The sequence below is a fragment of the Phaethon lepturus genome, unplaced genomic scaffold (genome assembly GCF_000687285.1).
Source record: "Phaethon lepturus isolate BGI_N335 unplaced genomic scaffold, ASM68728v1 scaffold15121, whole genome shotgun sequence".
NCBI classification, from domain to species: Eukaryota; Metazoa; Chordata; class Aves; order Phaethontiformes; family Phaethontidae; genus Phaethon; species Phaethon lepturus.
The window spans coordinates 2,991-20,081 of NW_010519946.1; the positions used below are offsets into that span (position 1 = coordinate 2,991).

The following is a 17,091-nucleotide window of genomic DNA, read 5'->3' on the forward strand; positions in this document are numbered from 1 at the left end:
TGAGAGCTGCAGAGAATAAGGGGTGGGCAAAGCAGGGGACCCCAGAGCTGCTCCGTGCCTCCATCCCCAGCTGCCGCTCGGCCCTGAAGGTTCTCCCTCCCTCCCTGGCCAGCAGGGCCGCGGGCGGCCGCAGCCCGGCACAGGGGACAGAGGAAGTTGGCCTCTGTAGATCTCCAACCGCAATTTTGTCTGATGAGTAAGAGGGTTAATCATTTGTGGAACAAGCCTCCCTGCCTGCCCTTCCCCTGCCCTGAAGCAACAGCCTCACCCCTCACCCCAATCAACCCTTTATATTTTGGAGACTTCCCCACTCCTTGCTCAAAGGGATTCATTCATTTAGCACCAGCCACAGCCAGAAAGTGGCCGCGAGTTACAGGTGCGGTTCGCACTGCCCTGCCTGCAGCTCAGAGCATCCCTCTGCACCCCAGCTGGGGGTCTGCCACGCTGCCAGACCTCCTGCCTGCCAGGCAGGGAGGGCTCCCGGTGCCAGCGCAGGGCCGGAGCTGCTGCGCAGGCGATGCACCCGCAGCCCAGTGCTTAGAGAGCTCTGCAGGCCCGGGTCTTTGCTCACAGCCAAGCCCTGCTTCCTCCAGAGCACTGGGAGCAGGACGTGCCTTCCAAAACCCCAACGGCGGATGGTGACACGGGAAGGGTTTTGCGCAGTCAGCCTTCTGGCTCCGGAGCACCACGTGGGCAGCTGGAAATAGCAGGGGCAGGGAGCCGGGTGGGGGATCTAGGCCAGTGGGTGCAGACCCTGGTGTTTCAAGGAGCAGAAGGCACCACACAAGCGTGCTGATATTCACCCGCTCTTCTTCATTTCAAAATGAGAAGGCCAGATCAAGGGGGGGGAGGGAAACAGCCATATTGAGCAAGAGCGGAGTTTTGTCCCCATCCTTACTTCTGGCAGAGCTGACTGCTCAGCCTAACTTTCCCTGGGAAGCCTGGCACCACCAGCTCCCTGTGCCAGCTGGAAGGACTGACAGACTCTCCCTGACAGACTGCGCTCCACCTGGGTGATTCTCCAAGGCCTAAACACTGGGCAAATGCAGTAGTGCTGGAGTGCGATCTCCCAGCTCCAGAAGTGAAGTGCGTGCACACAGAAAAACAGGCTTCAGGAAGGTGTCTTGACCAGGGAGTCTGGCAAGTCACTGCTTCAAAGTGCTCATGGTCACCAGCTCAGACAGCTCTCTGCTGCTGAAACACAGGCTGACCTCGCCAGCCGTTTCCCAGAGCAGCACAGCAGCGCTGCAGTGGAGAGTCGGGATAGTATGTGCTGTGCCCACAACGCTGCCGGCCACAGCGGACCCAGGCCACCACGGGAAACAGCTGGCAAGGGAAGGAATTGATAACAGTCTGCACTAGTGTGTGCTGGTGTGCTCCAGTTGCTGGCTGGCTAACAGCTCCTTTCCCTTGGGTGACCCTGGCTTAAACAGCTCTGAAATACCCATCTACAGCCAAACGACAGAGAAGTAGCAGCCACGCCAGGTTCACCATCCAGAAGTAGCTGCTCGATCTACAATACGCCCCAAGATCACTCGCTGCTGCCTGCCCAGGCGAGGCTGAGATCCAGGGGTAGTGCTGTGTGACAGCCAGGATGGCCGGGAACGAGACACCGATACCTAAGCAAGTAACAAGGGCAGAACCCCAAATCCCATGTATTTCTACAAGACAGGCATGCATGGTGGGGAGGGGGAAGTTTGCCTTACTCTGGCAAAAAAGAAGCGGAGATGGCTAGAATTGCTTCCAGAAAACCAACTAGAAGTTGCAGAACTGGATGGAAACCCCGCAGCACTACCAGGGCAGCACCAGTGCGAGCGCAGAGCTCTGGCTGCGCCTGCCAAGTCCTGACTGGAAGAACCTTGTAGCTATCGGTGAAGAACTAAGACTAGAGTAACTCCGTATGGTGTAGACAACTTCAATGCAAACACAATCCAATGTCTAAGTACATATGAGCTGGGGTAGGCTTCATAAAACCCGTGGTAACACAAAGGAAAATGAGAGACTGGGAGGGCATTGCCCTTTTTTTCCAGATACTACAGCAATCACTTCTCCTGGCTTGAACCCCACCAGAACAAACTGCTGGGTGTAGCGCTGGGTGGGAAGAGTCCTTGTGTGGAAAGGTGCCCCAAGATGAAAGTGCAGAGGGAACGTGGCTGCAAGACTGCTTCTGTGCAGGTCTCAAATCTTACCATTGCAGGGTCAAACTCGCAAGAGGAGCACGTACATGGGACACAGGGAAGGAAGAAGGGCTGGGGGCAAAGAGTTATTCATGCTTAGACAACCTTTCCTTGGAGGAGCAAATCAGGCCTACCACCTTCTTTGGAACAAACCAAGCTGAGGAAGAAAAGCTGGAAGGAGAAGCCAGTTTACTGGTAACAGCATTTGCCAATTTCCTTTCTGCTGCTTTCCCTTCTCCCCTGCACCTGCCTGTCCCTAACCTGACGGTTTATTTGTCCTCTGTCCACTCTGGGATATTGGCCCCTGCTAAGGCAGCCCGGTACTGCTGCAAGACACCGCGGATGCTTTTAATGAACCCCTTGGACAAAGGGAAGAGGGGGAACCCAATATCAGGGTAACCGCTCTTCTCCGGAAGGAAACTCCTGTAGCTCTTTCTCCTTTTCTTTGGTTTCACACTAGGCTGCAAGGCAGAGTCCTGGGCAGCCTTCCCCTCGTCCGTTCGGTCTCTGGCCAGGTCCACCCCCCTGGCTTGGCCTGTGCTCTCCGAGTCTGAATACTGTTGGAGATCACCGGTGTTGGGCGTCGAGGTTGTGAACTCCGACTCGTCCAGCTCCTCCTTCCCGTCGAGCGCCGAGTCAGAAAGTTCGGCCGCTGCCCCCTGCTCCGAGCTGCTGCCGTACTCCCCCAGCGATCCCGCATTGTCTCCTGGGCTCTCGGCCAGGGTGCCGCAGGCAGAGAGGAGGGAGGCAGAATCCACCCCGTTGGCCTGTTCGTGGCTGCGCTCCACCAGCTCGTTCGTCTCCAGCCAGGACTCGATGCGGGACACCAAGCGCCAGCCATTGCAGCGAAAATGCTCACGGATTTCGTGCTCGAAGACTTCCACCGGCCTGCGCAGCAGCTGCATCATGGACTGCACCACCCGGATCAGCGTCATCTCATTGTAGCAGCGACTGTTCTCATAGCCCTCCTGGAGGCCCCGGTCACTGTCAAAGCCAGCCTCATTGTAGTAGGGCTCATTCACTAGGATGAGACCTGCCAAGAGAAGGGGAGACCAAGGGGTTAAAGGGAGGAACTTTACCACAAATCGCCATCCGAGGCAGACACCGCTGGGCCTTGTTTTCTGCCAAGGTGGTTGAGCTTTGAGGGTCACAGCACTGCCTCACTGAGGCATCACGCCAGCTTCACGGAACCGTGAAGCCACACCCGCAGCCACACTGATGCAGGCAGCGCAGCAAAGGGGCCGCAGGACAACACACTGCAGCGAAGCCATGCTTTGACTGCAAGCAGGTAGCAGAGGCCAGGTTGGGCAACCAGGAACCTGCAAGATGCACTGGACTGTATCGCAATGGGGGTGCACACGCACTTGTGTGCATGGGTCTGTGGCCTTCTGCTAGGGCGGTGGGGATCTCGGACGCTACCGACAGCGGCATTCAAGATCCTTGGCTGGCAAGAATAGTCTTCCACCAGTGTGATGCAGAGGGCACGCAACAGCAGAGTAGGTCAAAAGGGCGGACGGGGAAGTGTTTCACAGCTTCTTTCCCTTCCCTCCTAGCAAAAACCCCACAAACACACCCAAAGGTTTTTTTCCTTAAATATTTTTTTTTCTCCTCTTAATCAGAACAAAGGCCAATCTTCAGTACCAGGCCTTTGAGCTGGCCAGGTCCTATCCTATCCAGCACAGTCCCATCAGACAATGCAGTTCTGAGACAGTGAGTACTGTAACAACTCACCCATACCAAGCTTTCTCCTGCTTGCTTCTGGCCTAATGTAATAACATGTATGTAGCAACGGCATCAACACTGCCAGGCTGCTGGCAGCCTGCCACCAACTGCATTAGAGCTGGTGGAGGTGAGATCATGAGCCTCCCAAAGCCCAGGCAGCATGAGGGGGAGAGGAGGTTTTGCGCTAGCACCAGGTTGCTCTAGTAAAACATTTAGTATTTCATTTTCTAAATTTAGATCCTCAGCTTTGCAAGTAAGAAAAGGCTTTTCTCATGGTGTCATTCCCCCAACAGGAGGATACAGGTGGACTGTGAGACTTGGGAGGAGCAGGAGTTGCCTGCTGATTCAAGGCAGGAGTCCTTGCTCTGTGTCAAAGGTTTCTCAAGTCACATGCCTGGGCTCCCTGCACAGAAAGCTGGCCTTGAGGAAGAGATTTGATTTAGTCTGTCTGCTCTCAAACTAATATAGCAGGGCAAAGCCCTATGGCAGGAAGCCCTGGGGCTTGTCTAGACACACCCCTGATTATTCTCTGCTTCAGAAGGAGCATAAACACCATCCTGTGCAAAAACATGCCCAGTGTAGGATGGGCGGGTGACTCAGTGGGGAGAAAAAACAGTCCTGCGAACAAAGCCCAGTTTAGCAACTTCAACTAACTTTGGTAACTGGCTGAGGACACGGCGGTTCACCTTTGTCAGCTCAGAATAACAAGCAAAACAGCTCTGTGCTTAGTTGCTGCAGTGAGAAGGGAAAGCATTGTGGGAGAGACCTGGGATGCAGCCAAAAATCAGGGCCTGAGAAAAGCTTGCACCTGCTTCGACTGATGAACTGGAGAGATGAGGACACTGCTTTGACCAGCAAGGTGAGGGCAAAAGGCAGCACTAACCCAACTGGGGTGGCAGATCCCATAAGCCTGCATCCCCTCCTCCCCCCACCTCTTCCAGTCCCACAGGCTCTGCAGGAGCCTTTACCTTGGATGGAGATGAGTACTTGAAGGAGGCTGGATTTACTGGTCCACCTTTCTGTCCCCTGAAATACACATACAAATGTGTTAAAGGGCTGAAGCATCACCAGTTTGCTCTGTGGTAACTGTTAGATGAAGCAAGGCCCCAGCTTCTCTGCATTCCTATCGCTGAGGTCCTGTGGCTTGCAACAGAAACAAGGGACTGACTTGACAAGCATGTGATGTTAGTGTCCTGCTGTACCAATTATGTCTCCAGGAGTTTTTGCCAGCACCGCACCCCAGCAGGCCAGTTCTGCCTGGAACATTGTAACCCTAAACACCAGACACCAGCTGCCCCATCGATCTACCTGCCCAAAACACAGCATTTCCCTGGCTCTGTTCATTCAAAGTCTTCAGCTGGACTTTGTGCCACACCACATGATTTGTCTGCAGGATTTGTCCCCTGGAGACAGGGACCCAAACTACAGGGAAATACCCCATGCTGGTGTCTGTGTGTCTGCTCTGTCCAACTGTGACACAGCCCGGCTGGTCTGACCATAGGCTGCTCATCAGGGAAGAACAGACAAGAGCCAAACACAGTCCCAGAAGAAGCCAAACTACACCAGTTACCTGCTCCAGACATCTAAAACAGAGCCCAAAGCCAGAGCTATCCCCAGCTCAAGCACCACCCAAGACCAGAAACCACCCAGGACTCTTGGCCTCATAGGAAGTGGCTTGTTCCAAAGCTGCCTGGCACAGCCACCGCTCCCCACGGACAAGCAGATGAAAGCGTTACCTTGCCTATCCATGTTCCCAGGAGGCTGACACACACTTTGCCATTGTCATACAGGTTGGGATTCAGTCTCCCACTGCACTGAGAGAGGTAGCGGAAGAGAGGCGGGACAGCAGGGTAGATGTTGGGGAGCTGGATATCGAAGAGAAAGAGACCGTCTTCATAGGGCGTGCGCGTGGGCCCTTTTATAAGTGCTGAGAAGAGATCCTGTGGAGAGAGGCAATATAAGCCAGGCACTGTGAAACATCCTCTCACCTTGGCAGGGTTGTATTTATGTAGAGGGAGAGAGGGCATGCAATTAACTCGGCCCTTGCAAGAGTCAGCTCAAGCAACACATCTTGGGACATCCTTCCCCTAGAAGCTGCACTATGGCTTGACAACAGACCAAGCCTTCAGATCCGAAGCAGGGCTTCAGAGGATGGCCAGCAATCCCCAAACTGCTCACTGGTTACATCAGCGCCTTGCCAGCTGCCTGCCTGCCTCTCCTGCTCGGTGGGACAGGCAGCCCAGTGGGCAAAGTACCCAAAATAGGCTTCCTGTAATGAGGAGCTCCCCGTTGTTTGTCACCCTGACTCAGGGAATGCGAAAGCAGGCGTTTACGGTAATTACAGCCATATTTCACATGCTGCACACATTCCTGCAGCTCTACTGCAAAGGATTAAGGCTAAAGCAGGGAATTCCAGAGAAAGCAATCCGGATGCTGAGCCCAGTGCTAACACACAGGCATTTGAGAGCAGACACTTGCCATTCGATCCTCGAAGGTTTTAACCATGATGCCGTCAGGCAGGGAGGTGGCCAGGAGAGCCATCTCTTTTCGTACGGTGCTAAAGAACTTCTTTGCTTCTGGGGGCTGGAACTCCATTTTCTTGAAGGCATGGGTATCTGTGGGGCAAGGAAGAGAATGGGATTAAAGTCTGTCTTTGGAAACTGCCACAAGTTCCTTGTGAAGACAAATCTATCCATGTGTTAAATCTATAACTGGGAAGAGTTGATTTGCTTTGGTGCTGAGCCAGGAGGCAGCCTAGAGGTAATTTGATTTTTCTCCCACACTGTACAGCAGCCACAATGTGCATCTCCTGTTCTCATGGTTCCACACAACATTATCCCTGAGCCCCACAAGGAGCCCTGTCCCACAGCCGGGACAACGATGCATCACACAAAGTAATGACCCTTTCTCTGCAAAACCTAAGCACAGTTCCCCACCTTTATTTATACACACCTGCAGGTTCAGAACAGTTTGGCCACCTTTCCTTCTCACGTCTGGCCCCGCTGCCTGGGTTGCCGAGCACCTTGAGCTCTGCTGCCACCAGTGTTCCACACAACCAGATGCTCTTTTTTTATTTTTGGCTGATTAGCATTGGTGAACAAGGACACTCACCCACCAAGGACACCCAGCACAAGAACACCAGCTGTTCCTGCTCTGCTTCTCAACCAATCCAGCCCTGCAAAAAAGCCTGAACAAACCCCGTAGCTTTCAAGAAAGTATCTGCAATGGAAAGCGACTGGTCTCCACAGCCCTCCAAAGTTAGTTACCAACGTGGACAAAGGGGAAGCCCACTTCTGTGGCTCAAGAGTTACTGTAGCGCCTAGAGGTGCCATGTAAAAGCCAGGTTTAAGTCCCAGAACAGACTGCTAGAGAAGTTGTCTTAGTTTCTCCTCCCAGTTAATGAGCTGTGAAAAGGATTAGGAGGAAGAGAGAAGAGAGGATGCCCAATCCAAAAGGCCTAGAAGCAAACGTTTTGGAGAAAGAAACACTGCAGAACAGCAGTGAAGGACAAGAGTATCCTGCACTGCCCTGGCCTGACACACTCACCTGGAGCATACTCCAAGACAGAGAAGACTTCTCCTTTGGCACTGGTGAAGGTGACTCCAGGCTTGCCTCCACTCTGCTGGCAGAGCACTGGTGTCTCACTGGGCCACTCCGACCTCACTGGTGTCTGTGCCTCTGCTTTTTCTTCTTTCTTCTCCGTCTCCACCATGGCTTCCATCTTTTCCTCCTCTGCAATAGCCACATTATCCAAGGTCTTCTTTAGATTTTCCTGCAGCTTTTTAATATCGTCCAAGAACTTCTTCTCCCGAGTGGGTTTTTCCAGCTCCACAGTTGGAGAGGTGGGAGAGCCAGTCAGCAGTTGCTCCACAGTCATATTTTTCAGGCTTTCCAAGATCTTGATGGCCTCCTTTAGTTCCCGGAAGCTCTTTGGGGCTCCGTCCTTGCCAGCTTTCTCTGCAGCAAGATCTGCAACTGCCATAGCCACAGCTCCCTGGACTTGTTCCTCTACTTTTTTCACCTCCTCTGCTGCTGGCTCCTCAGGCTCTAACTCCTCGATTTTTGGGTGGTCGTCTTCCATGAGGCCATTGTCTGTCTCCCAGCTGTCGCTTTCATCCTCCCACTCAGAGGATGCCCCGCTGGTGCTGCCGTCAACAGAATCGTAGTCTGACTCCTCAATTTCTGACTCAATATTGTATAAGTGCTAAAGGAGAGCAGAATTACAAGAGACTTAGTCTGAAGCACAGAATTTTAGTTGTTTTTAAATGCAAGTCCTTTCTCCCCATGAAAAGGGAGGTTCCAGCTAGGACTGGTTGGGCTGGATCCAAATAGCATGCTCGTCAATGACCGGCATGGATTATTAATCAGCATAGACCCATCCTCCACCTTTCAAAGTAGGACATTAGGGGAAAACTAGGGCAAGTTCTAGGTAGCCTGTAGCGATTCCTAGGTGGGATCCAGCCAAGGAGAGCACGCAGGCACGAAACAGCTACCTGGATGCCCCAGGGTTTCTGAACACAGAGCTAGTTCTGGAGGTATTGGGTGTCATGTGTGGAGTTAGTATTGGTCCTGCTGGTTATATTATAGCTGGTCCTGCTTCTGCACCAGCAACTGTGTTGGCACAAAGCCCTGGTTTGGCTGCCTCCACACTCCGTGCCTTCCACAGAGACAATGCTGGAACCAGGAAAACATTCCCGCACCAGCTTTCTTCTTCTTCTGTGGCACACAATGCTGCTTTAGCTGTTGTATGTCACTGCCGCTTAAAATTCAGCTGGGACAATGAAGACTAACCCAAGCTGCTGAATAAGCTCTTACATAAAACGTTTCTCTTCCCCTTCACTACTGGAAGCTGAACCCATCCACACTCCATCTAGCCTCACCTGTTATAACCATGCTTTTGCACATGCTACATCTCTCACGAGGTTTCCCTGCAGAGGCTTGCAAGCATACTCCAGCTACAGGCTCAAACATAGAAGCAGGGGAGCAAGAACAACTTTGTAAGGCTGTGTTAGGAGTTTCAAGATGGAGCATTTCATCCACAGGTTTCTGACACTTGAATGACAGCCCAAGAATCCTCTTAATCTTGCAAGATATGACCCCAGAGGCTAAAGTGCACAGACACTCAGTTATCTTGTCAAAGCCTTGAACTGAACCAGCACTGTTCAGCTAGTCCTGTGCCACCCAGAGCCAGGCAGCCAGCAGGGGTTAGCTGGGTTCAACACAAGTGACTGCAGGCAGGAAAAGCCATCAAAACTCACTGCCCTCAAACCTAATCCAAATCTGAGTTGGAAAGTTAATTAGCCAGTTATGCTATCTTTATTTTTAGAGCTGAGAAAAAGCACCCAGACAGCTCATCTCTAGGCACATGGACAGGCATTGATAAATCACGGTTTTACCAACTGATAATTCACGCTCCTGACATTTCCCCAACTCCCATAATTACGCAGATGAGCGGAATCGAAGGGACTGGCGTGACACAGCAGGAGCTGCTGCAGAGCCCCAGCACCGCAGTGTGAGAACAGCCCTTTGTGGAGCACACATCAGACCTCCGATTGTGCTTGTGATCCAAGCACATGTGACAACAGGGGGAAGGGAGACAGCAGCCTGCTTTGTAATGCTGTAGTCCACTGCCATAGTGCAGGCATTGACTATTCTACTGTAATTAATGCAGAGCTGCTTGGTTTAAAGAGAAATCTTGAGCCGGTGCTTTCTACTTGCAAATGCACCTCTGCGGCAGAGGGAGTGGTGTTCTCTGCCACAGTGACAGAGATGGGACCCTACAGAAGCAGGTCTTCTCTTATCTTTAGGCTGTCCGCCTTAATTTGACGCAACAAGGAGGGGAGACATGGGATGAAACTGTACATTTCTGTACATGTGAATAAGTGAAGATAATAAGATACAAGACAGCACAACAATGTTAAAACAATGCAGAAGACAAATCAATGGAGTTAAGTGGACTATAGTGTGGCTACATCTCTATTTTCACCCTGGGAAGAGATTTGGGTAGGAGATTTTAGCTAAAGTCACTACTTGTGGCTCTAGCCCAGCTTCTGGAGGAGCTTCTTTAGCCAAAGAAAACACTATGGTGCCGTTTCACAAGCAAGACTGAACAAGCAATTGTCTTTCAGCAGCGTCTTAGCTGGGCAACACACTGACCCTGGGCTCAAGTCAGAACCGATGAACGCTGAGCTCTGCAACCCACTCTGCAAAGCAGCAGGTTCTGGGAGCCAGGAGCAGGGCTGGGGTCAGCACGGTGAACAGGCAGTACAGCATGTGAAAGGAGCAACAGTCTGCCCATACTTTCCTATTCTCTATATTCAAGAGCAGTGATGATCAATTAGTTGCCCGGTCCTCCTGACATAGGAAGGATTTTCTTGTGCTAACAGAATTGGGAAGCCACCCTATCACATGGGAAGGCAGCAATAAATAAGAGCAAGATCCCCTTACCCAGTGAATCTCTCTGCACCCAGGATTTAAAACCAAGATTTGTCACTCAGCTAAGAATTACAGGGATATCGCGCGCTGGAACAGGACCTCACCTGAGGCAGAATGATAGTCTTGGAGTTATCAGCCCACACCACTTCCACTTTACTGCTGACATCCACGCGAGCTACCTGTCCGACCGAAGGCTGTGGAAACAAGAGCAGTTTGTCAGTCCCTTTTCTTTCCCAGGCATTTCAGTGCAGAGCCAGGAAGGTTTTGAGAAACAGGTATTCCCCAGGTTGGAGACCCACCTAAAGCAATGATTGCAGCCTGCCACAGAAGTGGCAGGAGTCCTGGGGTCCCATGCCAAGGGGGAGAAGAATTCTACAGATAGGGTTTCCATGAGAAACCCCACAACATCGCCATGGAGATGGGGGAAAATCTGCCCCCACTGCAATGAAGAGACGAGGACTAGGAGGGCTGGTCTGGCAGCAGATCCTGACTTCTGATGAGGACCAGGGCTGTGCCCTTTCTGCAGGCAGCACCGCTGGAGTTGTGCCAGCCAGGGGACAGGACCTCCCCTGAATGGGGCTGTCCTCTTGTGGGGTGCCAGCGGCCGGCCCCTGCACTAGGCCACCCGGCACCAGGGGCTCACAGCAGCTTCTCCCAGCAGAGAGAGGGCTGGCATGAACAGACAAGTCATGGTTGGCACGGGGTGTGCACAGTAAGTAGCATCTTGCACTGGAAGAAGGTTATTTAGGTCAGCTGAGCAAGCTCAGATGTGTTTCATGCTGCTGAAACTAGAAGTGCAGTAAGAGCCACACTAGACCTTTTAACCCTTTTTTAGGGCAGCAGTATCAAAAGCTGGAGGTCTTCGCTGCACAGTAAGGAAGCCTGTTTCCTAGCAGAGTGTATCCTCTATGATATAAATTGTTCCCTCTTCCTCCCCAGGAGATCAATCAGCTCAACATATTAGCATGTACATAACAACTGAGATGAAAACCAGAACCCCAGTCTCCTGTTGCCAACTGAAACTGGTTTCGTGACAAATCTACCTTCACTCTTGCTCAGGAGCAAACAGAATAAACATCCTTATATTAGAATTTACTCTAAAATCCTAAGCAAGAGTTTTATTAAAAACCCCCAGGCATATGTTCGATTCTTTTCTCAACCTTGCTCTTGCTCTGCTATAGACTCTGTCACTATGGTCAAGGGATTTCAAGGTTACATCTCCACCAGACTTAAGAGATTTGATATGTTACTCATGACAGCAGAGGACACCAATACAAAACTAGCAAGCTAGGGAGTTTAGGATGCCCATATGGGGCCTAATGCCCTCCCATTGACTCCTTCAAGTCAATGGGAGGGCACCACTAATATCTGGTGACAATGTGGGCACATAACTGTGCCCAGAACCTACCTCATCTTCCTTAGCTGTGGCTCCGTCCGAGTTGCCAATGCGAATCACAATGTCAGTAGTTCGGAAGCGGAAGTCTGGATGATCAGCAATATCATAGACACTCACATCCTCCTCCTCCCCGATCAGCTGCATCAGACACAAAACTCGAACATGTCAGCCCCAGGGTGCTGCACTGACCTTCAACACTTGAAAGTACTTTATATTTTGCCAGTTTTCAGTTGCTCCAACAGCCTGCAAGGAGCTGCTAATGTCCCTTCTTGTCACCTCATCCTGTAGCACATCAAAGCACAACAACGAAAGGAAGCAGATATTCTGTCTCACCTGCCCACCCTCACTTTTACTTCAGGTTCCATGTCACTACCATCATGATATGCAAGAACACCATTTTATTCCCTTCCGAACACCCAGATTTCTCGAAGCAGTTCATTGGGGCCTAAAGGGTAAGAGTTTACTTTTGAAATGATCCAAGGCAACAGGAAGTGTCTGACAAAAAACTTGTCAATTAATGGGAAACATCTTTCCTTTGATTTCTCCTGGAGGAAGAGAGCTAGGAGCCCACAAATAATGAGAAATGGGTGAAGTGGAGCACAACCCCAGGCCAGACTGATGTTCTGCTTCTGGATGTAAAGGGCCCTGCTCAGTTATGATAATGTGGTCTCCCATCCTAAGGCAGAAAGCAGTACACCAGATTTGTGTGGTTCGACTCCTGCTCTCATCTCCAACTAGACTGTAAACTATCAGGACTCTGCAAAATACAGTGCTCCTACAAGCCCCGGAAAAAAGGTACTAGGCTGACTACAGCAAATAGTACCTGGCAGAGGCAAGCAGGACAACATGCAGTAGATTGATTCTCTTTCCATGAACTAGCAAAGACATGGGAAGGAAAAATTCTTATACTTGAACTAAAGAAATCAACTGTCTGTGACAACTTCAGCAAAAAACTTCATCCATAATCCATCCAGCCTAATGTTGACTATGAGATGTAAACCCTCTGCTTGGTCTTCACTGCCTTGCAGGCATCTACAAGTATGAAGCAACACCAGCTCTAGCTAAGCCTCCCAGGCCCAAAACCACATTGCTGTTCCCATCCTCAAGGACAAACTCTACTGCAGAGCTGACTCCCAGGCTTATCTGTGAAGCTTGTGCTGTTTTGTGGCTGCTTCTAACAGACACTGGTTCCTGCACTTACCTCCACATCATCTCCGCTGGATTTCAACTTGAACCACTTCACCACACAGGTACGGCCAATATGGTCACCAGACTGTACAACTCCATATAACCCGGGATCCTGGGAGCTCTGAGCTTTTGGTCACAATGGTAGGGAAGAAAATAGACAAGTTAAGTGGAGGAGCACAGACTTTGCCCAGCAACTGAGGCTGTCAGCTCCCAAGCTCTCACAGCTAAAACCTTCCATTTGTGAATGGCATGAGGAAAAAACCTAGTTCTTCCTACACAGTCAAAACTGTACTTGGCTAACAGGCTGTATTTTAATGGGGCAGAGTGATGATAAAGTAAGATTATGTTGCATTGGACTGGGTGAACACATTCACTTTCAGACAACTTTTGAGCTCTATCACCAAAACATGCTGTCACCTTAGTGCTCTGCTCCCCAAATTAGCTCCGCACCAAGACTGTCAGAGTTTCTGGACAGGCTGTCCAAGACCTCCCTGAGAGCAGCCCTGGCTGCCAAGCTCTTCATCTAGAAATGTGCCACCCACAACAGTTTCGCTCCTCTGGAAAAATGGACTGGACAAAGGTGGAAGGCAGGCAGGATGCAGGCAGGTATACATGTATGTATGCACACATGGGGGATCCAACAGCATCAAAGCTGGGCCTGCTTCACCTCTCTAGGCCTGGGCTGCTATCCAGCACACTGGTATCCAGACATCTTTCAGATTTATCTGGCGGACAAGGATCCACCTCTCAGCATCTTTAGCAGGGGGATGCAAGGAACTGCAGGCATCCCAGACTGCTTGGAGAGTACGTTTGACAGAGGAATACAGATTCCCAGAGGCCAAACTAGAATGGTAGAGCTGGAGCTGACAGATATCTTTAGTTTCCACAAATTACGTCTAACCCACAAGACCAGGCAGACTATTACTCACGAGAAATGGCCAAGCAAAACAGCATCTTTTTTTGCTAAGACAGCTTTCCCTCTTCCCAGCCTGACAATATCTTGTGCTCCTCTGCCCCTGCTAGAAAAGGAGCTGAGAGCCAGATGGTGTGCCATCAATATTTCATATCCAAAAGCTGTAAGCCTCCTTGAACTTGTACTGTGACCCTCACTAATGTCACCAATTGGTTTTGTGAAGAAAAGGGATACAAGAAGGTGCCTCTGGATCCCAAAACCCTCCAAGGAAAAAAAAAAATAAAGAGGGCCATGATAGACAAGCCATACAGACAAAGCAGCCCAAGGTGAGCTGTCCATTTTACCCCCTCATTCTGCAACAGAGCTCAGAGCTGTTTGCACTTTCAAGGACAAGGTGGGCCACCACCTCTACTCTACAAAAATACTGTGAATCCTAGCTTTGCTTCTTGGCATTTATTCCTTCCACATCTTGCCTGTTGTCATAGTTTAACTTCAGTATTTAAATAATGGTTCTCTGCTGACAGTCATGTTAAGTCCGCTGAGTGACTGTCTGTCCCTTGTTAGGCTCTTATGCCTACCTCAGGTGAGGTTACTAACAGCTACCATAAAAAGTGCTACAACCAGGAGATGCAGATTGAAGAATACTTAGCAATTAAGACCCTGTTTGTTCCCCAAGGAGAGCATTGTTTTGACACCCAATACCTCTTTTGTCCACCACAAAATCCCCAGGGCAGAACTCGTTGTTGTCCAGATGATGGACTGGAATCAGCTCATTGGAGCGAATGTTTGTCTCCACAGTGCCATCCTGCCACATCACGTCAGCTGAAGTCATCGTTGTCACCACTTCTACAGCAACCCTGGGAACACAGAAAGACGAGTTACCAGAGGGAGCATGCATGAACACAACCAGAACATAATGCTGCCAACATCAGGAATCAAGATGATCTCAGCAACACAAAGGTATACGTATCAGCAGGCTGGGAAGCAAGTCAGGAAACCCCATCTAGTCCCAGTGGAAGCAGCTACACAGCAGGCGTTGTTTTGACAGGTTCTCAGTCACTGCAGATGTTACACTGCTGCAAGTCTACGTTGCAGGAGCACTTACTTTCCAGGGAGCTGATGCTGAGCTCACTTTTATTCCTAGTGGAACAAATTAACATCTACCAGCACCCACTTTCTACCCCTGGCAGAGGAAAGACAGGAGCTTCAAATGCTTTGAAATTTAAGATCTTCTCCACTGAAGCACCTCCTAGCTTGGAAGCTCTGAGGAGTCTTTGAAGCTAGAGGAACATGGGACTGGAAAGGAAAGAGCAGCATCCACCTCAGCCCTTCCAGAAAGAAAAAAAAAAAACAGGCAACACATTGAATGTGGGTAAAGCAAAATGATTTTGCTTAAAAGGAGAAAAGTTTCCTTCCCACATGTGCCAACGTATACATGTGTCTCTCTGCAGCTCAGAAATGAAACCCAAACATGCAACAATGGACCACATGCTGGTACTCTGCTGTGGAGCTTGACAGAGTTGCTTGAAGAGGCAAGTTGCTTGGGGGCAGGAGGAACAGAACTGCAGTCTAGCTGGACAGCCTCCTCTAATGAGCCCTCCGCCATTTTCATCCTTCCTACAGCGCAGAACAAATTGAATCCCACTCTGATTTTTAAATCTTGCTCTGTATTTTGCTGGCCAGGCCTTCCTGACATGAAACCAACATAAATGCAGCACTTGCGTTGAGTCAAACCATAAAGAAGATACAATAGGCAGATACAACTGTTTTCCCCCAGCCCTGTTTTTCTGAATGTCAGAGCGGAAATAACACGAATTTTCTAGTAGGGCCAGCACTCAACAGCAGAAATTATCAGAGAAGGAAGTCTGTAACAGGTCAAGTGTGGTGGGTGACATGTCAACAGATAGTTCCTTGGGGGAAGTGGGGGCATGTTGCAGCTGAGGATGGGAGAGTGGAACAGTCCTGTCTGCAGCACAGTTTATGCTGCTTCCCAAACAAAAATCATGACCTGACATTAATAAAAATCCCTGGATATCCTCACTAAAAAATAAGCAGAGGTCTATGTGCTGCCCGGAGAGCTGCAGCAGGTCGCTAAATGATGGTAAAGCACATGCTGAGTTGGCCCCCTGCAGTCAGAGATGCCCATGAGCTGACACATCAGATCTGGCGACTAACTGCAGCGAGCCCATCCGCTTTGCACTTCTCAGCAGTGCTTGGCAGCACACCTACTGATGGTCTCACCAGCTTCAACCGAATATTCCAACAGTGAAGACCCCTCATACTGAGCTGAGACCAGCTGCCACATATGCCCTTTAAAGTATCAGCTGGGGTTTCCCATTCTCTGCTGAAAAACCTCTCTATTTCTTATTCACTGTGACATGGTCATCTCTGCAAATTGTGTCAACATCTGATCTCTGCGTTTCCTTGCACGGAGCTGCCCAGATCCAGCACAGGAGTGTTGTCACAGGGATTTCTCCCCACTGCCTGCATGGTGCAGAAAGCCAACAGGTTTACTAGCTAAGCTCTCCTTAACAAAACCTATAGTGAAGCAGAGGCACTCAGCAGGGGGGTGAGAAGTGAAAAGTGAACCAAGAATCAGTTCCCAAGAACTCTATCACACACTCCCGTTTTTTCTTTCACTCAAATAGCGCTCCATTGAGGTTTGACACCTTCAAATCCTATTTCTCCAAAACCCACAAGGACTGAAGGAACAGCTCTCCTTGCATACAGGCAAAGCTAAAATACGTAAACAAAATGTGAGTGAAGTTCAGGGCATTCTCAAACTACTGAATCCCTTGAATCCTGATAATGTCACTTTTCTGGGAGGATTCTCATGTATTATCTTGCACTACTTCATTTCTGATGCAGGATCTGTACACAACTAAGCAGTCCAGGGAAGCCAGCAAGACAGGCTAGCCAGTGTTAGATGTCTTTGCATCCCCTGAAAACAGCTGAAACATTCTCAAGTTAGGTAAAAGGTAAAAGCAACTGAGATCCAGTTTTATCTAGAAAAGGGCAGATACATGCAATCCCCTTCCTTCAAGCTACTGAAATCAATTCCTCTATGGCTCTCAAGAAGTTTATTTTGTTCACTAAAAAAACCAGTTAGAAGTATACTGCTGTCAAAAGCTGATCTCCCTCCAGAAGAGGGTAAGGATAACAGAGACCACTGCAGTGCGAAACCCTGCCAGCACAGACCTCCACGCCAATCTGGAGACAGCTCTCTGAGGATAAGCTGTCCATTCTTGCTAGCATGCGCG

The 17,091-nt window shown here is 50.2% G+C and overlaps 1 protein-coding gene across 1 annotated transcript in view; it reads right to left on the reverse strand.

Moving 5' to 3' along the window:
- Positions 1–2,446: 2,446 nt before the first annotated feature.
- UBE2O (ubiquitin-conjugating enzyme E2O) overlaps positions 2,447–17,091 on the reverse strand; it is a 27,913-nt gene continuing 13,268 nt past the window's right edge. The window contains exons 9-17 of the mRNA XM_010297222.1: positions 14,534–14,688; positions 12,932–13,044; positions 11,743–11,868; positions 10,439–10,528; positions 7,446–8,103; positions 6,378–6,514; positions 5,636–5,839; positions 4,868–4,925; positions 2,447–3,210 (exon numbers count right to left, since the gene is read on the reverse strand). Of these exons, the coding sequence (XP_010295524.1) occupies positions 2,447–3,210; positions 4,868–4,925; positions 5,636–5,839; positions 6,378–6,514; positions 7,446–8,103; positions 10,439–10,528; positions 11,743–11,868; positions 12,932–13,044; positions 14,534–14,688 (2,305 nt within the window). The remainder of the gene's footprint in view (positions 3,211–4,867; positions 4,926–5,635; positions 5,840–6,377; positions 6,515–7,445; positions 8,104–10,438; positions 10,529–11,742; positions 11,869–12,931; positions 13,045–14,533; positions 14,689–17,091) is intronic.